The sequence below is a fragment of the Oryza glaberrima genome, chromosome 4 (genome assembly GCF_000147395.1).
Source record: "Oryza glaberrima chromosome 4, OglaRS2, whole genome shotgun sequence".
NCBI classification, from domain to species: Eukaryota; Viridiplantae; Streptophyta; class Magnoliopsida; order Poales; family Poaceae; genus Oryza; species Oryza glaberrima.
The window spans coordinates 26,637,662-26,659,745 of NC_068329.1; the positions used below are offsets into that span (position 1 = coordinate 26,637,662).

General features: G+C 40.7%; 3 protein-coding genes across 3 annotated transcripts; 1 reads left to right on the forward strand and 2 right to left on the reverse strand.

Moving 5' to 3' along the window:
- Positions 1–296: 296 nt before the first annotated feature.
- LOC127769847 (uncharacterized protein At1g51745-like) lies at positions 297–6,474 on the reverse strand. Its single transcript, XM_052295507.1, has 3 exons — positions 5,875–6,474; positions 3,098–4,110; positions 297–2,215 (listed from the first exon to the last, which is right to left on the reverse strand). The coding sequence occupies exons 1-3, from the start codon at positions 6,108–6,110 to the stop codon at positions 876–878; spliced, it is 2,589 nt and encodes an 862-aa protein (XP_052151467.1). The 5' UTR covers positions 6,111–6,474; the 3' UTR covers positions 297–875.
- A 3,764-nt stretch (positions 6,475–10,238) lies between these two features.
- On the reverse strand, positions 10,239–12,636 carry LOC127769489 (transcription factor EAT1). Its single transcript, XM_052295077.1, has 3 exons — positions 11,722–12,636; positions 10,490–10,909; positions 10,239–10,386 (listed from the first exon to the last, which is right to left on the reverse strand). The coding sequence occupies exons 1-3, from the start codon at positions 12,598–12,600 to the stop codon at positions 10,291–10,293; spliced, it is 1,395 nt and encodes a 464-aa protein (XP_052151037.1). The 5' UTR covers positions 12,601–12,636; the 3' UTR covers positions 10,239–10,290.
- A 3,892-nt stretch (positions 12,637–16,528) lies between these two features.
- On the forward strand, positions 16,529–21,883 carry LOC127769490 (altered inheritance rate of mitochondria protein 25-like). Its single transcript, XM_052295078.1, has 11 exons — positions 16,529–16,846; positions 17,306–17,392; positions 17,787–17,828; positions 17,937–17,981; positions 20,026–20,091; positions 20,156–20,212; positions 20,323–20,384; positions 20,515–20,635; positions 21,050–21,127; positions 21,254–21,360; positions 21,492–21,883. The coding sequence occupies exons 1-11, from the start codon at positions 16,529–16,531 to the stop codon at positions 21,520–21,522; spliced, it is 1,014 nt and encodes a 337-aa protein (XP_052151038.1). The 3' UTR covers positions 21,523–21,883.
- Positions 21,884–22,084: the final 201 nt, after the last annotated feature.

The window sequence follows — 22,084 nt, forward strand, 5'->3', positions numbered from 1 at the left end:
AAAATACAGATCAACGCCAACACAGGACATGGAAGGAGAGCAAATATGGTTCAGTGAGTAGCAAAAAAGTGATTCAGTTTTCTCATATATGTGATCAACATTCAATGCTAAAATACAGGACATAAATTGGCTCTCTAAAAAGTATCCACGAAATGGAGAGCTGATTATGCGCTGCAGTAGAACAAGCAGTCAAATAATAACTTTGGTAATGTAAATGTATGAAGATGTATGCGAAGTATATCACAATCCTAGATCTGTTCTTGACACAAAGAATGCCATATATAACACACTGTAGAAGTTTTCAGAACTACCAAATCTGGTTATTGACATATACTGTGATACGACGGTTAACAGCGAAGATAGACTGTTTACATCATTTGGTGTACCTGTTCTGATATGTTACATCAACTACCTACATATGTGCTTCTGAACATAAAGGTGAAACAGGTTCCTCTAAACAGTAAATAACTAGTACATCTGAATATAGGTGTAGCAATATACATGACAACCTATTGATTGTTGGCTATGTATGTAAAAGTTCAACTAAACAGACATGGTATAAAATGCTGAAGTTAGTACTTTACAGTACAGGAGACAGCCAATCCAAGTAGTGGTCACCATTCTTATTGCTCTGCGAACAAGCTACTTCAGGGAGGTGGTTGGCTATTCTCCGGAGAAGGTATCCATCAGATTGCCTAATCAAGATATGGCATTTGGAATGGAATACAACTAATGGTTCTCAATCTTTACGTCATCCACTGCAGTCAGAGATGAGCACGTTTGATGTATGAACAGTATGCCACAGCAACGCCAGAGAATGTACATATAAAAGTTGCAAAGTCTGAACCAGATCAAACAATGCCAACCATAGCAAGCTAACGCTGTGCATCCCGTATGGCAGGACTAGCCACTCTGGCACGGTGAGCGATAGAAAGAGATGGCCTCCCAACAGCTTCCATTATCCTACTGAAGACGACCTTTGCAGGAACACACGTGACAAGTGGAATTGCTCCCTCTGGTTTGATCAAATCACCCAAAATATTGTGCAGCTTTGCTTGACGACCTTCTCTGTGATACCTTTTTCCAATTGAAATGGAAGAAAGGGCTCTGACTTTCTGACTTGATGAGCTTCCTTTTTTGGAATTAGAGGGCTTCTTGTGAGATCTATGTGACAATGGGCTCCTAAAACTGGTGTTGCTTCGTTTTGAAAGCCTAAACTGCTGATTGAAGGGGGTGGAGGATCTACTAAAGGGCGGATTCATATCCCACAGGCCCTCATCGTCACCATCATCCAAGGTCACCCGTGTTGAATTAGAGCGTGGAATTCTTGGCATAGCAGTCCTTCTGCCTGTACGCCAAGCAGGTGATGCAGAGGTGCTATGTTCCAGAAAATCATCACTGGCCAAAACAAGGTGGTCAGTTGAACCATCTTCAAGTATTTCAATTTGGATAGGATGCCCAACTATTGCTTTGCCATTCAGTCTGCTCATCAAAGAAACCAATGGAACATGCTCCCCTTGGTAGCCAGCCTGTACATTCAGGTCAACATTAAATAGCATTGGGCCCATGTAACCAAGTTGGGAGGAATAATTTTGTCGGTACAATGAAGCTCCTTCCAAGCATGCTTTCCTACCAAGAGAAGACATCTGATCTCCATTCTTATTTGGTGGAGAAGTCTTGCAATAAGTTTCAGTGTTGTTGAAAGAAGTGTAACTCTGTTCAAGATCCCTTGTAGGTGTCAAAGATGGGGGGTAGTCTTTACCATAATATCTAACTTCTGCATGGCCCCTAGCTTTATTGGTTAGATCTGCATCATCGTAATCATAATCCAACTCTTGGGTCTGATAAAAACTTCGACCAAAATACTGATGGCTGGATGCACCAGTACTCTCCATATTCGGATTACTTTCGTTGACCCTATACAATGACCCTTTCAGTGAACTATTAGATCTGTCTAACGATATATTTCCATCTGTCTTACCCATAGGCCTCTTCAATGCACTACGTTGGTTGCGTTTACCTTTCATATGCCACTGGGATACACCTAGCTCAGATGAACCATCCTCATCCTTTAAGACATTTTGTTGAGGAATACCAGTAGAGAAGGCCACCATATCATCTGCAACATCACCATCCACATGCCTTGACTTTTTAGAAGCCTGAATGGAGTAAGGATCGCATGCATCTGACCCCGGGGATTGCCTCTTAGCATATCCTGTCAATGATATTATCACAAGGTATCAACAAAAGCAAAGCATTGGAATCGAATATCATGTTTCCAGTCAACAAAGAGCCATGTTTTGAGAGACATGCAGTCAAACATGTTAAACTTTAGCTTTTGATACCTTTGTATAGAATGAGCATTGAAAAATAATACATGTAAATTTGTCCAGGTGATTTTGAATTCATAAATATTCTATAGATAGAAATTAAAGGCCAACATGTATTTTCAGAACTGTGTCACTCAAATTCATTTTTTCTGATTGGAGTAAAACATGAAAAAAGTACACGAAACTGTGCAGCAAGATAGAAAGCATTATTGTACACAATTCTTTCAAGAGTAAATTTCAGAAAACTGCAACTTTAGTGACAAAACTATCAGCTTGCTGCAACATTAGCGACATGTTTCAGTTTGCTGCAACAATAGCGTGGAAAATTATCACAAAACTGCAACTTTTACGTTATATGCTGCTACAGTACATATATGTGACAACTGTAGCAGCATATAACATAAAAGTTGCAGTTTTGTGATAATTCCCCGTGCTATTGTTGCAGCAAACTGAAACATGTTGCTAAAGTTGCAGCAAACTGATACATTTGTCACTAAAGTTGCAGTTTTCTGAAATTTACTCTTCTTTCAACAATGAAGTTCTATCATCATGCATAGAACATGACCCACAAAGTAATTGATTCTATAAGGAAATTATATGGTATGATTAGGAATCAATTATGTTGGCTTTCTTACAGAACCAGTCAATGCAAATTGATCTATCCTCTAAAAAAATTAGGAATCAATATTCAACACATAACTGTTGTTATATTTGTGTCTGCAGATAAAACATTTAAAGGAAAGGCAGGGATAAATGGAGGCACCTACTTTGCAAAAGTTCAGCATCATCTTCTGTCTCAGTTTCTGAACATTCCCTCTCACAAGAATCAGATCTTTGCTTCTCAGCAAACTCCGAAATTTTTTGCTCTGCAGAAAACGAATCAGGCTGCTTGAGGTAGCCTTCGGTCTCAAAATGTGCTCCCGTTGAAGTGATTTGTGTAGGAGGTATATCTCCATGGTTATTAGTTTCTCCAGAATCATTAGGCACGTATGTCGACCAGCCCTGTTGGGCCTGATATATAGTAGTCAGAGGGTCATTCCCTTCTTCAATTAAAACAGGGCCAGGATCATCATCACGCTGAAAGGAATGAGGCAATTTCAAACTACTCTGCACAACTTGAGCAAGTGGTCGACATCTGTCATGTTTTTTGACAAGAGACTCTTCAAAAACACTTTCCTCTGATATTTTCTTTCTGAGGGGTGTATTTTTTCCATCACTTCCTAGATTTGGTCCTGCTTGCATATGTCCTAAATGAGATCCGTTGTTCCGATTACTGAGAGTATTTTCTGCACCTTCCAAAGCAAGAGATTCTGAAAAGTCTCTTTTTGAATCAGCATACGGAAAGTTCTGCTCAAGCCCTTTTGTCTTCCCAGGGAGATTTGAGCTATCTCCTTTTCTTTTTTTACTCTTTTTGCTTTTGTAACGAGTACTGCTGAGATCTTTGCAATGTTGACTTGCTGAGTTTCCTAAAGGAAACTGAGGTTTTTGTGTATTGTTCCTTGAGTAATATTCTGTAGAAGAGTTATCAAACTCTCTCCTCATATCAGCAAAATGGACACTAGAGATGTCATCACTCCTGAAGCCTTGATTCTGGTATTTTGATGCAAGCTGCTTTCTCTCCAATTCAAGAGCATGAAGAATAGCATCTTCTCTGCGAGCATATTTTTCTCTTCTCTTTACAGGAGTACCTCGAGAAGTCAATGCCTTCTCAATACAAGCATCAAACTCTCCACACCTGAATGCCTTGACACGCTTTGATTTCTCAAGGTTATACCAATCGCTGCAAAAGAAGGGAAACAAATGAAGAAATGGATCACTACACAAGACATTTAAATGCAAATAAACAAAGTTCAAGCTGTAAGTGTTGTAGAAACCCAAATCAATGCCAGACAATTCACCAGATACTTGGGTATTTCTTGCTATCACCATGAATGAAATAAAATGTAGCTTGAGATCAAGATATGAAATTTTAATGGGTGTTCAAATAGTGCAACTGACATGATGGGCGAGTGAAAGTTAATGGGTGTTCAAATAAAAGAAAACATCATTCTCCAACATGATGGACAATGGGCATTACTGTTTAGTTGTGGTCTTGTGGGTGGAGAACTGATTAGATATTTGGGGCGGTAAATATAGTATAACGTTAAGACTCCCTTCCATTTCAACAGTCACAGGCAAGCTAGAAAAAATAAATCCTTAAGGACAATATTGAATAATGTAACTTATATAGAAAGTTAGTCAGCACAAAAGTTAGCAAATCCAATCAGAGCACAGCACCCAATATACCCATTAAAAATCAAACTTGGAATTCTTAAATAATGCCAAATTTATTTTATGCATGTTAACATTTCAATTTCCACAGACTGGTATGGGAGAATCCAATCAGGGCATGAACTACTTTTTTCTTTAGACTTTAATTTCCATTGAATATATTCGAGATTCTCTTTCAGCAACATTTCATTCCATTGTGGCAGCTAAAAGACAAAACACTAACTCAGTAATAAACTTAAGGAAACATAAGTAGATATCCGTATGTCGTAAGCTATTCATATCATTCTGTTATAACTTCCATAATACAAAACAAACACCTACAAAATTGGCTTTCTCAGTACATTTAATAGAAATGGTAACGCAAAAACATCATAGCAAATCTGAAACATGCTTATAACTTATTTAAACTGTATAACCACGAGAATCCAGTTTGTGAGTATTTTTTAAGCTCTGTTGAACACATGATAACATCATAATATTGTATTCACATGTCTCCACAAAACACCATAAAAAACATCATCACAATACATGATCTATTTAAGTTGAGAAAATAATCTACAGAACCAAAAGCTGGTCTGCACCTGAATTGCCAGCATCACTTGTTTCAATCCCACATGACCGAATGAGCAGCACGCATGTTTATTGTACTATAAAAATTTACACCCTGCTTATGAAAACCCAAGACATCACAACCTACTCTCATTCTTCAGTAAAATTAGCAACCAGAAATTAAATGTGCATCCCACAAAGGAATTTAACCTTCTCACATCACAAGAACGTGCATATAATTTCATATTCAAAAATTGCAAAATATTATATCCCTGTGAATTAAATTCATTCTTCCAATATAACAAGCAAGATGTACACCTCAGAACAAGTAACAATGAGTACATCAATAGAGGCAGCTTATCAATAGCACCATATTGGGTTCAGGAATGATCTCCTCTAGATGGTAGATTGTCTAACATAGTTTAGCTTTCCAAGTGTATAGGCAATTGACGGGTGACTTATTTAACAAGAACAGAGGGAATTCATATGAAACAAAAGGTTGATGGCTCTTGTTAAATACTCCATTGTTGTTCTGATGGTATTTGCAGCCGCAACCAACTAAATATATTCCCTAATTGCTCCTTGAGCAAACAACTCCCAATCCAATCTACAGAACATTCAATCCTGACCAAGCGATTGTGAAGGGACACTAACCGAGCAGATGAATTATAGAACTAAGTAACAGAGTACATAATTAAATTTGAGGGAAAAGGGAGAAACTCACACGCTTGCGTCCTCACGGCCGAGGAGCTTGACCGGAGTTCCTGTCTTCGGCGACATTACCTGAGACGCCGGGAGCTCGTCGGGCCCGAGTATCCTCCCTGGCCACCATGACCCGTTCCGTCGCCGCACCCACACGATGATCCCCGGCGAGCAATCGGTGATGCCGGTTTCCGCCTCCCCACACCCCTCCCCTTCTCCTCCTCCTCCTCCTCCTCCACCTCCCGAGCTCCGACCCATCCCGGTTACCAAGCACGAAAGCTCCAAACCTAACCCTAGGTTTTCAACTCAGCCCGCTTCTAGAAGCCTCCTTCGCCCCGGAGATCTGCCCCCCATTCAAATCCCGGACGGCCGCATCTGGAGGACGCCCCCTCTCCGCGCCTCCACCTCCGCCGGGGAATCCTAGGGTTCCGGCGACCTGACGCAGCTTCGGCCTTCTTCCTCCTCGGGGAGCTTTCTCCTCCCCCCCCCCCCCCCCTCGCCGCCGGTATGCTCCGAGGCGGTCGCCGCCGACGAAGTGGACGTGTTCCGGCGCCTCCCGAATTATATTTTTCCCACCTTTTTCTCTCTTTTTTTTTTCGCCCGAGCAAAGCGCAGAAGAAATTAGGGCGAAAAAGTATAAAACCGAAGGGAAATAGACGGGGGCGTTTTCTTTTTCCGGGTTGGTTTGTGCGGGTGGTTTTGGTGGTCCAACGCGTGGGGCGAGCGAAATAACTGCAGGCTCGGGCCCAAAAGAATACATGGGCCGGCGGAGACACGGATTCCATTACCGGGGGTAGTTCTTGTCTCTCTCTTCTGAAGACAAAAAGAAAATAAAAGAAAATGAGAAAGGAGTACTTTTCTACGGGTATGAAAAAGTAGTAGCATACATGGTACATGTACCCACACCATTAGATGATTGCGTATATCAAGTTTAGCAGTTCACCTCTCAAAGAAAAGTTTAGCAGTACATGGAAAAGCAATATTCCCACATGATATTATTGATCTTAAAAGAAGGTAATGGTTCCTTGTTTCGTTCTGGTTTTCGTTTTCTCTTACGTGGTAAAATATTTTCAAGTCGGTTTTACATTATACTCCCTCCGTCCCTAAATATTTGACACCATTGACTTTTTTAAACATGTTTGACTATCTATCTTATTTGAAAACTTTTTGTGAATGTTGTTTAAAAATTTGAGTAGTAGTAGTATAATTAGCAATGAATCAAATGATAGAAAAAATTAATAATTACTTAAAATTTTTTGAAAAAGACACACAGTCAAATATGTTTTTAAAAGTATATACATGTTATATCTTGTTATGGGGTTTTAGAGAGTCCAAGTGTAATAATAACATTAACAAACTCATGGAATTGCTCAAAATGTAACTCAAGACACAAAGCACATATGCTATGTTTGTGTTTTTCCTAGTTTTTCCTCACATTTTTCAAGGTAAATTGCACATCATGGTAGAATGTTAGGTGTACTCCTACCATTAGTATCTCTACTACTGTAAAAACAGATTTGTCATTCTTCCGTCATCTCCTTCCATCGCTTGAGCGTAGCGCTCGAGAAACTGAGGAACCGAACAATTTGCCCCTCCCCACACCACACTCATAATGGTACTACCACTATAGACACTGACGTGTGGGGTAATAGAAAGGTACAACCCACATATCAATGCATGTAATGATAGTGACATTATATTAGTGGATCTTCGTTCCACACACCCATCCGCTCATCCGCTTCTTCTCACATTGCATCCCAACCTAGCTCATCCCACATATGGCCCTAGACTGTTGCAATGCAGAGGTTTTGTTACTACTTTAATACGACAAGCAATATGTTTTAACTTATTTGCACACACCACACACAAGCTCATGCGCTAAAATAAATGTGTCAATGTAAGGGAATTGTTTGGTGTGGTGCCAAATTTTACCCAACCAATTATTTGGTGATTTTAATAGTGTATCTATTTGAATTGATACAATTCTCTCTTACAAATTAGCAGCGCCATAATTTACCCAAGATTGAAATGTCCTACACCCACCTAAAATCTATTATGTATTAAAATTGTTTCACATTACATGTCATCCACCCTAAGGCTGCGTTCATCCCGACACGGAAAACAAAGCACAATTATAGTGAGATTAATTAAGTATTAGCCCAAAATAACTTAAAAATGATTAATATGAATTTTAAAAGCAACTTTTATATATATATTTTTTAAAAAAATATACCGTTTAGCCGTTTGAAAAGTGTACGCGCGGAAAACGAGGGAAATGAGTTGGGAAAGAGGGGATAAGAACACAGGGTAAATCTTTACATTTTGGATGGAGGAACTACTCGACTGCTACGGGCGACGTAAGTCAGTTCTTCCTCCGCTTGGCTTCCCACGGCGTTGTCAGTAACCAAGTACCCGCACCGCTCGCGAGCACGCGCGCTTCCCTGATTCCATGGCTGTTCTCGTCCTACCGAGCCCCACTCCAGTCTGCTCTCGAGCAAGCGAGCAGCGGCTTCTCGCCCAACCCGGGTGATGCGGGAGGAGCTGTCAGAGCGACGGCAGCAGCCTTGACTGCCGCAGATATCACTGGTAACTGTTTTTTTGAGTGAATTGCACTTTGGGCCGATTATTATTGCCTGTGTTTCATTTTGGACTAGGTTATATCTAACATTTTCACTTTGGTTCAGGTTTTCTTACCTTCTACTGCACATTGGGCCACTATTTTGTTTGCCACTTCTTGATTTCATTGGCGGGCTTACCCGCAACACAACAAACCAATTAATATTCCATCTGATCTTGATTTATTTACTCATTGATTTAGCTGCTTGACTTCAACCTTTTTTCCCCGTAAAAGTTCATGTGAGCTTAGAACAAATCATTGCATCGAGCTTGCGGGAGACAGGTACAGCAACCAGCTAAAACCAGTCTTGATTTTGATGGTTCTTCAAGCTGGGGAACAGAGCACATAGAGAAGGAATCCTGGTGCTTTGCTTGATCATCCCTCAGATCCATGGCGCAGCTGCTTAATAGAGAAAAGAAGGGAAAGAAAGGAGATGGAGAAGAAGGGTGGTCCAATTTAAAACTTTTGTAAATTTATCTAGTCCAAAGTGAAAATATAACTTCACCCCTTGTCCAAAGTAAAACTTTGGTAAATTTTCCTAGTCCAAAGTGCAATTAACTCTTGTTTTTTTTTGTGATTTCTGAGCAGGTGGTTGGGAATGTCTAGTCCAGTCCAGGCGACTTCTTGCGGGTCGCAATGGCATGGCATCTCGTGCTGATTCCATTATGCGTGTCCACGATCTGTTCGTAGGCTGTTACGAGAGCTGGGGTTGTGGTGCCTGCGAGGTGTTCGTGGAATTGCGCGACTCGAGCAGAACATAGAGTGGGTCTACAATACCGTTAGCAGTTTATCACAGAGATGAAGGAGATGGGCATTTCGTGAGCTATGAAGGTAAGGATATGATAAAAACCTAAATGCTTCCCATCTTGCTCACTGTGCAAACCTGCAATCTTGTCATACGCCTTTTGCATTTGGAAAATATGGATCCTGATTATTATGCAACTTTTAGACATGATCCTGTTAGGACACATTTCTATTTTCTGCCCACCATCATTGTGATAGTGCAGTGGGCCGGTAAACTATTCATCAACTGATTGAGCCAAAAAACTGCACTCATTAGGATTTACCCATTTTATGCTTATTCGTGTCGTACCTTTTGAGTGTGATACTACCACCTAAGCTACTCAACAAAACATGCATAAATCAACTTGTGCAGCTACGTTTTTTTTAGAGTTAATTTTACTTTGGCCCACCTTTTATTACTGATGTTTCGCTTTGGACCACCTTAGGACCAATGTTTTCACTTTGGACCGGGTATTTTTACCTTTGTTTCACATTGGACCACCCTCACTCTTTTATCCATCTACATCCAACTTGTAATATGTCGAAGAAATAGTCTTACATATAGCTGTGGCAATTCATTGACGAGTAGGAGACGGCGTAATCGAGATCGTTCATATGCTTGAGAAGAGAGTTGGGTGGTCCAAAGTGAAACAAATGTAAGTTTACCCAGTCCAAAATGAAAATATTGCTTAAAGGGTGGTCCAAAGTGAAACATAGGTAACAAAAGGTGGCCCAAAGTGAAATTTACTCTTTTTTTTAACTGGCACAGCTAACATATGAAATAAATCCAAATGCAGTGACCAGATTGAGATAACACGATCAAATACACAAGACAAGCATCAAAGCTTTCCTAGTCAGGCTAGTTAAGGTGTACAACCGGACAGCAGCAAGCCGTTACATGGCCAAATTGTTAAGAAGTTTTGCTAGGTAGCTAGTGCTAAAGATAAAATTCTCTCCAATCCTGGTCAAATAAGTTTGCTCAGCAAGGTAACTGAAAATCTAGGACATTGTTCAGATAATCAGTACTGTTGCTAAAGATTAGTTGAATATGTCGAGGGCCTGGTGTTGCACGTCCACTGCTTGAAGGAGCCTCTTTGCCACTGCACATGCATAAACGGCCGAACCTTCTGATACCTGAGTTGCCATGGATGATGAATCGTTACTATCGATGCTAACATGTGTAATGGGACAAAAAGAATCTTTGATTCTACTTTAAGTAAACTGAATTGTTACTTACCTTAGTGTTGAACATGAATATATGGTGATCACCTATAATCCCACCCACTACATGGATAAGCTCGAGCTGGAACTCATCTAGAACCTTTGCTGCATGAAGCAGAGAGTTGGCCTTCTTCTTTTCAGTGAGCTTGATGTTTACTTCATCATCCACTATGCGGACATCAACGTGGCATTCCTTTGACCTCCTCTGAACCCATGAGCTCCTTATGGCTCCATGGAGCTGATTGTCTTGATCATCCCTCACTGGCCTCATCGATGAGCTCTCGCCATCAGCGGCTGCCTCTTGATCCAACTTTAACACCTTTCTCCTGTTATTTCCATGTCTCTTCTGTTCCACCAGGATCTTCAGCTCCTTCACTGTTCGATTGAGCTCATCTATATACTCAATGGCATCACCTACTATTGAGGCCCTGTCATTCTAGAGCACAGTTTGTAACACATTAGTGCCACAACCAAGATATTTAAGTGCTACAATCTTGTTGAAGGGTAACATCATGAGGATGATAACATTGTGGAATGTGCTAACACAAAAAAGGCAAGGAACATAGGAAATATCGAACTGAATGCTTCTATTGCTTTCTCCTAGCTAACTAGAAGGGCTAACTCACTTGGTTAGGATGAACACAATTAGGGGTGTTTTGGTTCGCTACCATGCCAATATATTGGTAGTGCCAAAACTTAGACCAACTTTGGTGGCAAGCCAAACTTTGCCAAATAACTTTTCAGAATGCCAACAATTTGGTAGGGCATAATTTGGCTTAAAACCAAAACAACCCTTAATAACATGGCACTGTTATCAGTAAAGAACATCATACTGATGAACTATTTTTCAAAAAACAATCATGTTGAGTGATATATCAAACAGCATATTCCATACACATATGCATCAAAATGTGGTAACGCAACTTGAAGAAATATTGGACAGATAATTTCAAAATTTATACCAGTTAGATGAATACACAGACTTATAAATTTACTGTTAGGTATTTGTGATCTGTAAAAAAACAGAGATTTGCTAAACCGGAGCTATATTGGTGTTGGCAGTTTTTGAATCATTAGTTCTCTGAGAATAAATGGATGAGGATATTTAAAATTTTGATTATCTTCAGAGCATGAGCAACAAATGGAAATATTATTGAAAATCTGAGTGGTTGTCTGTTCATGTGAGAATCACCAAGTTATTTACAGCCTAAACAACTAATAACTTGCAAGATGATGAATAAGACTAACCTTGGTAGGATTTGGGAAGAGCATTCTTAGGGTCCTGAACTTCACATTTAGCTGCTCCCGCCTCTCTCTCTCAGTTGCAAAATTAGCTTTTCCCTTGCCCTTTCCGAACTCACCCTTCCCTCTCCTGCATTCAAGTACACTATCAAACTGCCTGTCATCTATCTCCTGAAAAAGATCTCCACTTCCAACACCAATAATCACATCTCGTTCGTCCTCACTGGGAAACAACCCATAATTTTGGGGCAACGAATGGCAGATATCCTTTATTAGATGAGATTGAGTACCATGGTACCCTAACTGGAGAGCTGAATCACTAGCAAACATCAACCCACTCCCACTGTCTGGAACCGCTGCTACTCCTGTAAGTTCACCGTTAAGATCCAAATAGTTAGTACCATTCAGTGTTGTGTCACCGAATACGGATGTCGTTGCCGGGAATGCTGGAGCCATTGTGCACTGCATAAGATTAAGGAGATCTGGTGCAGGTGTGTAGACACCATTTGGATAAAGTGCAGAATCATACTGCTGGATCTGTTGCTCCACCAATATGTTTTGTGGATCTTCGCTAAACTGATGGTTGATGATATGATCTGGTATAGTGCAGATAGCTGGATCCCAGTTTGCAGTTTCTACTGGGGGAACCTCTTGCTCCAAATCAATTTCCAGTTGATGTTGAAGGTGGTTAATTGCTCTTGCAGCTTCAGCTAGATTGGCCGTATTCGAGAGTGCTTCTGTTGAGTACGGGTGCACTTTGAATTTCTGCAAATCAATGCTTGTGTTTTCACTGCTTGCAGGAGCTTGATTTGAGTCATGGATCAAAGATCCTGCCATGAGACTTTGATCGTGGGAATCCTCAAAGTAACCAGCCCCAACAATCATTTTGGCAAAACAGTGCTAGGCACCTTCGCTCCAAATCTAAAACCAACACAAGTAAAAAAACATATGAGCAGAAGAATCAAGGACAGGATGAAAATGAAGGACAAATAGCATCTTAGATGGGTGCTAATCTAGTCCTAAAATAGAAATTACTTGCAATGCACATATTAAGAGAAACAGGGCTACTCAACATGAATGAAGCAGTGGATATAATTCAATCGGACATGAAAATTTTCAGTTGGCTTAGCTGTTTTGGTTGTTTCAAGGGAAGATGGAGCCGTGGAGTTTAAGCTACGCAATCTGTCTGTCTGTTTATTCCGTGTAGAGAAGTTGCATATAGCATGATTTATGAGACATGAAGCAACTTTGCTTGTTGCAGACCTAACAAACTCCTTACCATCTTTCTTTGCCTCTAATCATATTCATATTGATGTTTGATAAAATGTGCTTCAACCACCCCAAGTTTACTAATTAATCAGTAAAATGCTGAGTAGCTTGAAATCATTGCCAATGCCAAATATACTTACATTTATTATAAGCTGATCACTAAAAGTAAGAACTGTAAATTCAGTATGATTGAAAGTTCTATAGAACTTAACAACTAATTTACAGAAACATAAACCAATGCTAATTAGGATTCGCATCCTGCAAACAGTAGTAGCAAGCACTGGAAAAAACATACCTGTATCTTTGCTCAGCCAACGGTTGAATGGAAAGAACTTATGTTCATGAAGTTGCGGCTCAAAGACTCATGAGTTCCAGTGCTATGCCAAGACTATTATAGTGGCAAGACATGAAACAATACAATGGTGTCACACAAGATTGATTCCAAAAGAAAAACAACAGAAAATGCCGATAGCAGTAACAATCATTTTGCTGAAGGGTCTTTATGGCCATATAATAAAGGTCAAAGTGAAGTTCTATCATATGATTGTTATTGTTATTATAAGAGACATAGCCGAGAAAGACGGAAAGCTCACACCCTTTGAATTTGGCATCTTTGATGTTATTCACCCATAGGAAGTTGAGAAATGCAAGTCATGCTTTCTGCCTCTTACCATATTATATGATTTGTACTGCTGCAGTTATGCTTTGAGAAACTAAACATACAACTACCTACAAGGCTTCAAGTATTCAAAGAGCACATAATCTTGCATTATGTAGTGTAGATATCAGTATCTGTAATTTGAACTTGATTGTATTTGTATATAGCTGTGCAGTGTGCACTCTTCTTGGTCTGCTTAATTCCAGATGTTCTAGATCTTTCCAGTTTTACCCATCAAGGTACTGATCCTTGAGTTTCAGCACCTTCCCTCAGACTTAAATTGTGAAGCATCAGACACTGTAAGTTTATCCAGCTACAAGTGCATGTAAAATAGACAGATGACCACGATATGCATGCAGGCTGCATGTCAATAATGTAGCATCGATCACACCTTCAGATTTTGCTGTAGCTGTTAATGATGTTATAGGTAACTACTACTTTGCTTTTTTTTTTCATTGTGAATTAATAATATGCATATATTTCGTCTGCAAAGAATTTTCTGAAGTTTAAACTGAGATTGCCTAAATAATTATTACTAATAGGTGATGGACTCATATCTAGCTCTGGATCAAGGGATTTGAACCATATAGAGTAACTGATATTATATAACATTCTTTCACAGCAGGCAATTGTTTTATGCTTTAGGTTGCATTGCTTGCAATATGACACCTGCTGAGATAATCTGCATTATTTTTATCCATCTATGTTAAATTAATCTTTTGGTACTGGAGTCCTATCTGGTTATGGAATCATTTCTTAGAATGATGCAGCTATGTGAACAGCGCCGTTCTAAGTGCTTCTATTAATGGTGCAACCTCCTTTTCTGTTTCGTTTGATGGATTCCTCGTGGTGTGCTTGCCGTCATCATTGGATGCAATGTGAATTCAATCTTGCATGAATTATGGATTGCCAGTACAGTTATATTACCTTCTTAACATAGTTAACCAATACCTGTTATATTCTGTTGATCAGGTGGAGTTTACGGATTATGCACATCTGACAGTTATCATGAGGGGTCTGGAATCCATTAGGTTTCTCTCCATAACTTCTGGGAGCTTGCATGCACAAGCACAATGGTGTTGCCAAGAATTCCACTCCTGACAAGGTGCGTATACTGTTAACCTCCACGGCTCTCTCGCCTTGTGACATTGTGCGCAGACGTGCAACCTCCTGCTTGGACCCAAGATGAAGAGGAGGCGTGAGGTGTTTTGGAGGGGAAAGGGAGACGTCTCACGCTCTCCTTGCTTCAGCTGGATTCGCGGTGGGTTGAGACACGCAGAACGCATTTGCACGGTCAAATAGCCGCATTCTTCTGTTCAACAGAGTACGAATCCTCCAAATCACCGACTTCCCATAGCAACATACTCCTCTCAATACCTTTTATCCTTCTTCCATTTTTGACCTCTTTTCTCTTTGAGAGTCACATTTTTTTTAATACTCTAATGCATTTTTGTGTGAAAAGACTCTACTTTTGTTCTGCTCCAATGATATGTATAGGTGCAATTCTCTATTTTATTTGGACATGTTGATGGTCTGGTACGATGCCACTGACATTAGTATGGCACATTCCGTAAAGGCCAATTTTGCAAAATGGAAAAAAACATTAAGACGGCAGTTCGGCCCACAGCCCAGTTGGCCCAACATAGCCCAGTCAAAAATGAGCCCACCTTAATCCTCCGGAAGCCGTACTTGCGGCAAAAGTGCATTCTTAATGTCGTGGAGCGGGGAAAGTGGCGACTGCAGGAACTATTGTTGGGTAGTTCTACTTGGCGTTCCAAATTGTCACCATGTTACAAAATCAAGTCAAATACAGTGAAAATATAACTGAAATATAGCAATATATCTTAGAACATCACAAAATGATTGAAACCAACATTTTAAGTTCGAAGTTACGAAAGTTACAACATCAATAATTCAAATATTTTACAATAGATAGATAGAAGATTCAATGTCTCACTGCAATTTGCACTATATCTGCCCACTTCTTCGCCTTTGCTTCATGTTTCGAAAAAGCGATGCAATGTCTCCATTCCTTTTCATGTCACACTGCAATTTTCACTACAAACTAATGAGAAACAAAAATTTTCACTAGCACTACTGTATTGACTACTCAGTACTCACTAACATATTGCTTAAAAAAAAACTAAGTTTCAGTTTTCATTCATATTTTTTCATCCATATTTTTCATTCATAGATGACCGATCTATTCAAAGTAAATACTAAAGACTACTCACATTAAGCAAGAAATGAGAAATGAGTAAATGTAAATCACCTTTGCACTAGGCAGGGGCTGGCCGGGGGCAGGGGCTCGAGGGCTCGTGCGGTCGTGCCGCTTGACAGCGCTCGTAGTCGTCGGTCTCGCTGTCTTGGTGGTCACGGAGGGGCAGCAAGGGGCACTGGAGCAGAGCCGTCGACGGGAGGGACCTGACGTCGGCGCACCGCCGCCGCCGCCGCGCGGCATGGCAGGGGCAGAATGGTGGTTGCTGGCCGCCGGGCCCGGGCGGCCGATGGCTGCAGGCGATGGCCGCTGGCACCGGGCGACAGGACGGCAGAGCGAGAGGAGCGAGGAGACGGGACCGGAGACGAGAGTCGGGATGCGGAGGCCGGAGGCGCGGAACGGCAGAAGTGGAGTGAACAGAAGAGAGTCAGGAGCGGCACGACTGCGGCCGTGCGTCTCACTCTGCCTGACTGTAGTGAGTGGGCTTTTTTTTGTTGGGCCGAGGGGGGGGTTCTGGGCCAAATTACAGGGTGGTCCAAGGACCACCTGGAGTACCCACTGGAACCGCCCTGTAACCCCATTTCCGCGACCGCACCGAAACCTTCTCTTCTAGAATCCTCTAGAACCTCTTGACCTCCCCCGCCTGGCCGCCTCTGCAGTTCCCTCTGATGAGGTGGCTGCCCCGGCTGCTCTCCCACGCCGCAGCGGCTGGGAAGGCCACGGCGAGGACCACCGGCAGCCATGTCGGGGGATCCAATGGGTTCGCGAGCGGCCGCGGGGGCGGCGATGGTACGGTGGTGCCTCGGGAGTGGCTACGGAAGCTGTGGACCGAGGAGCTGAGGAAGCAGAGGGATGCTGCGCGGCGGTGGGGGAGGCGCGCGGTCGCGACCACCGATGGCGGCAGCGGTGCGGATTCGTTCGGCGATTTCGCCAAGGCACCGTCGAGGAGCTACCAGCACGACGACCGGGACCTCACGCCCGTAGAGGCAAGCGGGGTTTATTTATCTGTTTATAGTCTGTTCAACTGTTATTTTGCACTATCATTCAACATAGTCTGATTGCTGATGCTATCGTTGAATCCATATACGTTCTGCAACTATGGCATGTCAGATTGAAAGAGTGAATGATGAATTACTATACCCCAATTTTGGAATTGCTGGTAAATTTGTCTTGCAGAATAGCTGGATAGGTTTGAAGGGTACATGATATAGGATGAAAATGGACACTTTTTTTTTAACGAACAAGATGAATACTTTTTTGGGCAGGTGGGATGGGAGGATATTGACCAATCAGTTAATTGTCTATATTTGTTTATTTACCTCTTTACAGTTCTATTTAATGATCGATGGTTATCCTACATGAGCTGTTTTGTCATGTTAAAATTTTGTGTAATCATTATCTAGAGCTACTTGATTAACTGAGAGTACTTTCCTGTGGGTTTGTAGGCCAAACTGAAGCCTCTCCTCTCAAGGGCCAACCTCCTTATCGCTAGGGACATAGAATGGGCAAATATCATGTTGGCTTTTGAGCAGGTAATGTATCTGTGAGTCATTTACATGTACTGAAGTTGCGACTCTAGGATGCTTCTCTTGCTATGTTTGGAAATGAAATAGTAACTTGTGTTCAATGTGTTCAATTGTCCTTGCTATATTGTTTTTGTTACTGTATAAAGCAACCGGCAGTTTTCATGTGATTCAAGAAGGATAGCTCATACTTGAATAAGTGCTTCATTTCTTGGGTAAAAAACTGAAAGAAGTGACATAATTCATTTTACCAGCAACAAAATTACATAATTCATTCTGCGCTCCCTGAATATATGCACATTTATTTGGGACATTGATATTTTCTCCCAGTTTTCGAATTATGTCTTTTGATTGTTTCAGACTTTCAGCCTGTTATCACTTACTGTTATTACTCGTACTGCAGGAGAGTAGATATATCATAATGGATCCACTCTTTCCTCAATCAGTATGTGTACTCAGATTTTCATTGGTTCCGTTGCTGTATTACTCTATTGTTGTATTATTTTATTGTCTTAGCTTCATTATTGACTTGTATTTTTTCTCGAATTTCCAGCCTGTTGGTTTCATTCGAGAGAAAAGCAATGTCATATTTAGGCAGGTATGTCTCGTGATTAATTTATCCTAAATAAGTTAATATCGTAGTAGCTCATGTCTCATGGCCTTGTTCTTTACTTCAAAGTAACTTAGTGGAAAAGAGACAGGATTTTGATTCTTTAAATTCTCTGCGTAGCAGTACTTGAGTTCGAACATATATGATTTCATGTTCTAAATATTAAACTAGTGTCATAATCTCATAATATGTTGAACTTTTCAAATTAACTATTATTGTATGCTCTAATGTATAGTGTGATATTTATACTAGTGTGCTTAGGGAGCGTTCGTTCTGGTGACATAGGGTGAGAAAGGATATCGTATTCCGCACGCACGCATCCCAAACTACTAAACGATGTGTTTTTTTGTAAAAAATTTCTATAGGAAAGTTGCTTTAAAAAATCATATTAATCCATTTTTGAAATTTAAAATAGTTAATATGTAATTAATCATGCGCTAATGACTCACCTCGTTTTGCGTATCTTCCCAATCTTCTCAACCCTCTTCTCCTCAAACTCACCCTTAGTCAGCATCGACTTTATTTTATTTCTTTATAAAACATTATCATGATCTCATATCATGCATGATGTCCTATTGAGTTATGCATTTCTCTTCCTAGTGCTAAAGAACAGCTGTTGATTTTTAGTAGGTTAGACAGATCCCTTTCTTTTAGCTATAGAACCAGTAATGACTCCTTTTCTTTTGTGTTGAATGATTTTTTGGTTGCTCTCTTTGCTGGGCAAGGAGTCTCTTGCCACGTTTTCCTGTAATGATCGATGCTACAAACTTTCAGTTAGGGTGGCTGTGATGTGGTATGTAAAATTTCACAATGTGTATAATGTGGTGGGACTCATGCAATGTTATGTAGAATTTTTCGCCGGGCTGGCAAAAGAAAACCGGCCAAGTTTTGTATTAAGAAGGAGAGAAAGTTTTACAACAGACCCTAAACCAGAAACGGCTTAGGCTACAGAAAAATTTCACATTAATTTAGACAACAAACAAGCACAGCTGCTAAAACCTCAGCAAATTAGCTGCCAGCGATTGCACTCAGTAACCCAGCAGCGTTCCATGTTTCCCACTTGTCGACAATTGTGGCACAAAGGTGAACCGCTGGAGTAGCTCGTCCATCAAACACACACGCATTCCTTTCCTTCCAGACTATCCATGTTACCAAGATAACCTGGCATCAAAGGTCCTCCGATCCATCTTGTGAACTGATTTGCGCGCTTCACACCACCAATCCAACAGGTCATCCGTGGGGGAAACACAGGAGAGTCCCAGGCGATTCCTGACCCTCGTCCAAACTGCCCTCGTGTACTCGCAAGCATGGAAAATATGGGCACATGATTCAGCATCCTTCCCACAAAGGTGACAGTATGGGGCCAAGTGCCATCCTCGCCGCTGGAGGTTGTCCGCCGTCAGGCATGCTCCACTCATGGAGTAGTAGTATCTAGCTATAGAGACTGGGAAAATAGAGATATGGAAGGGAATGCTTTGGAGAGGAGCGCAAGGCTGTAACTTGTGGGTGTTTGAATTTTTTTTCAAAAACTATTTACCCTCCCATTTTTAATGATCTAGCATGTCAATATGTTACCATGTTAAGTGATTACTGGGATGCAGGGGATGGGCTATATCTGTGCTTTTGTTCTGATTCAACTTAATGGAAACATACTTTACATCTTCTTTCAGAGAAATATCAACTCCTCCAGTTATCATGCAGAATGCTTTATGTATAATTTGTTTTATCGATCTGGTAGATTTGAGGTATAGCATAAAGGTTCATTAGAGAACCTTAACTAGCTATTAATAGCAGTAGTTTAAAAAGAAGTGTTCTCTATTGTACATGTTCGGCTTGTTTATTTGATCTGGACTTGTTGATTACATCGTTTCAAAATTTGTTGCTTATTATCTTGGTTGTTGTATAACTTTTCATTGTGATGATAAAAACTAAATATGTATCAAGTTTGTGTAACTGTTGTGCAAAAAGGTCTTGTGTTTATTTACCCATTCCTTATCTTTGATGTACAAGAAACATTTTGCTAATGTTTCAGCTATTTCGCTCAAGAAGGCCATTTGTTGCAGAAATTACTGATGCTATGGGCAATGAGATCTTTACGGTACTATTTCATAAAGCTATTACTGCACTCCTTTGCAAATATGTTCTTACACCATTTAATTCAGGTTCGACGGCCATTTTGGCTTATCAACAGTTCCATTTATGCAGAAGTGAATGGCAAGGTATGCAAAAATTCTTTACTTGCTTCTACAAATTTATTTAGATGGGAATGTTGCCATCAGATTGTTTCACGGAATGTACTGACATTGTTTCACGGTTTCAATTTGGTTAGGAGGTAGGCGTAGTCCACAGACGTTGGCATCTCTGGCGTAGAATTTATGACCTGTACTTAGGGTAATTTAATCTTCTGATCTCTATGTTCCCTTGTTTCATAGACTAAACTCAAATTACTCAATTCTTTGTGTACCTTTTAGTATTGCTTTACTGCCTGACAGCTTGGTCTGCCACCTTTTGGGTTCTTTAGGAATAGGCAATTTGCTGTGGTCGAGAATCCTGGATTTTGGAACTGGACCTTTACTCTCACTGATGAGGATGACAATGTACTAGCCCAGATTGATCGTAATTGGAGGGGAATCGGTTTTGAGGTAAATATCTTTTCTAGTAGAGAATTGTCAAATAATATGCTTTTTCTTTTATGTTGGTGGGCATTCCATGCTTATCTGACAAGAAAAACCAGATACATATAGATTCATTATTTACAGATTGATAGTAAGAACTGCCCTTCCAAATTTATATGATGGTGTTGCTTTTTTACATTGCTTGAAGTTTTTTTTTTAGAGAACTCATCAATTATACAGGACATGCTCATTGTGCAGTATTTTGAATTTGCTTTGTGGTGACTCCACATATTGTGCAGTTTGATGCAAGCTGATGGCAGATGCCACACCCCACATCTTTTCAGAGTGCATTGTTTCATTTGTTGCGCACTGCTACTTCTAGCCTGCATAAAAAATGGGACTGAACTTTTAAGGACTGAATGTATCTCTGGTTCACTGCAGCTCTTCACAGATGCTGGCCAGTATGCAATTCGATTTGGTGATGCAGGACTAAACCGTAAATTTGGTCTCGCTTCAGATGTAAGTGCTGTTCTCATTTTAGTACTTCACAAGCCACGCATTGAGTGAATATTTTTTTGTTGCCTACCTTGCCTAGTTAACTGCTATTTACCTGATCGAGATCCATGTCACAAATTATGGTCACAGATCGATGAACTGCATGTTGTTCGCCAGCTGAGTTTACCTGAAAGGGCTGTTGCACTTGCTCTTGCTGTGTCTCTGGATTGTGATTATTTTTCTAAGAGAGGTGGCTGGTAAGTGCCGTGTGAACTTAACCTGTGTAGACGGTTCCTCTGTAAATTTTGGTTTAACCACTGTTGTTGGGAAACTGATTGAATGCCTACCTACTGTTGTGAAACTGATTGAAATGCCCTTTTTCTTTCAGGGGACTTCCTTTTCTTATTGCCACAGAGTAGACGCATATGACCTACTACCATTTTCAGCACAAGAGGAAAACCGATGACCTTCACATTGTTGATTAGTGAAGAAACTTAATGGGTCGACTATTTTGCGCGATTGAGATCGTTACCGAAGCACGAAACGGTTTTTTGTGTCACTGCATGTGCTCTGCTCACTTCACCTGTCTTCTAGTACGTGTGAATTTCGAAAGCAGATGTCACCCGAAGAAGTTTGAGCTTAACATCCAACCCGATTCCGTTTTGCTACAGTACAACTTGCAGCAATGCAGTAGCTCTTCATTAGATGGATCTTTCAGCTTTCAGGCTGCAACCTGTTTCATCCTTATGCCCTGTGGATACGAAGCAAACCCCATGTATGATGGAGACGTGCATTGAAGTCTCGATTTTACTGCAGGTCTCTGTGGTGCTATACCGCTGCGAGTGATAAATTACTATTGCCATGCGACTCTAGCGGTAGTACCGTAACTCTAGTAACATTGTACCGTCGTCAGAACTCAGAATCTAGTATCTGGCATCCTAGCTACAACTCTCATAATCCAATACAGATACAGTACTTTCT

What these genes read in the sequence shown, in the direction of transcription:
- LOC127769847 (XM_052295507.1), bottom strand. Translation starts at nt 6,110, where the DNA reads ATGGGTCGGAGCTCGGGAGGTGGAGGAGGAGGAGGAGGAGGAGAAGGG. An exon ending in GGCCGTGAGGACGCAAGCGT is followed by an intron (nt 4,111 to 5,874) that starts GTGAGTTTCTCC and finishes CTTCTTTTGCAG; the next exon opens with CGATTGGTATAACCTTGAGA. An exon ending in TGATGCTGAACTTTTGCAAA is followed by an intron (nt 2,216 to 3,097) that starts GTAGGTGCCTCC and finishes TATCATTGACAG; the next exon opens with GATATGCTAAGAGGCAATCC.
- LOC127769489 (XM_052295077.1), bottom strand. Translation starts at nt 12,600, where the DNA reads ATGATTGTTGGGGCTGGTTACTTTGAGGATTCCCACGATCAAAGTCTC. An exon ending in TCTTCCCAAATCCTACCAAG is followed by an intron (nt 10,910 to 11,721) that starts GTTAGTCTTATT and finishes ACTGTGCTCTAG; the next exon opens with AATGACAGGGCCTCAATAGT. An exon ending in TATTCATGTTCAACACTAAG is followed by an intron (nt 10,387 to 10,489) that starts GTAAGTAACAAT and finishes ATGGCAACTCAG; the next exon opens with GTATCAGAAGGTTCGGCCGT.
- LOC127769490 (XM_052295078.1), top strand. Translation starts at nt 16,529, where the DNA reads ATGAGGTGGCTGCCCCGGCTGCTCTCCCACGCCGCAGCGGCTGGGAAG. An exon ending in ATCCACTCTTTCCTCAATCA is followed by an intron (nt 17,829 to 17,936) that starts GTATGTGTACTC and finishes TCGAATTTCCAG; the next exon opens with CCTGTTGGTTTCATTCGAGA. An exon ending in GCAATGTCATATTTAGGCAG is followed by an intron (nt 17,982 to 20,025) that starts GTATGTCTCGTG and finishes CTAATGTTTCAG; the next exon opens with CTATTTCGCTCAAGAAGGCC.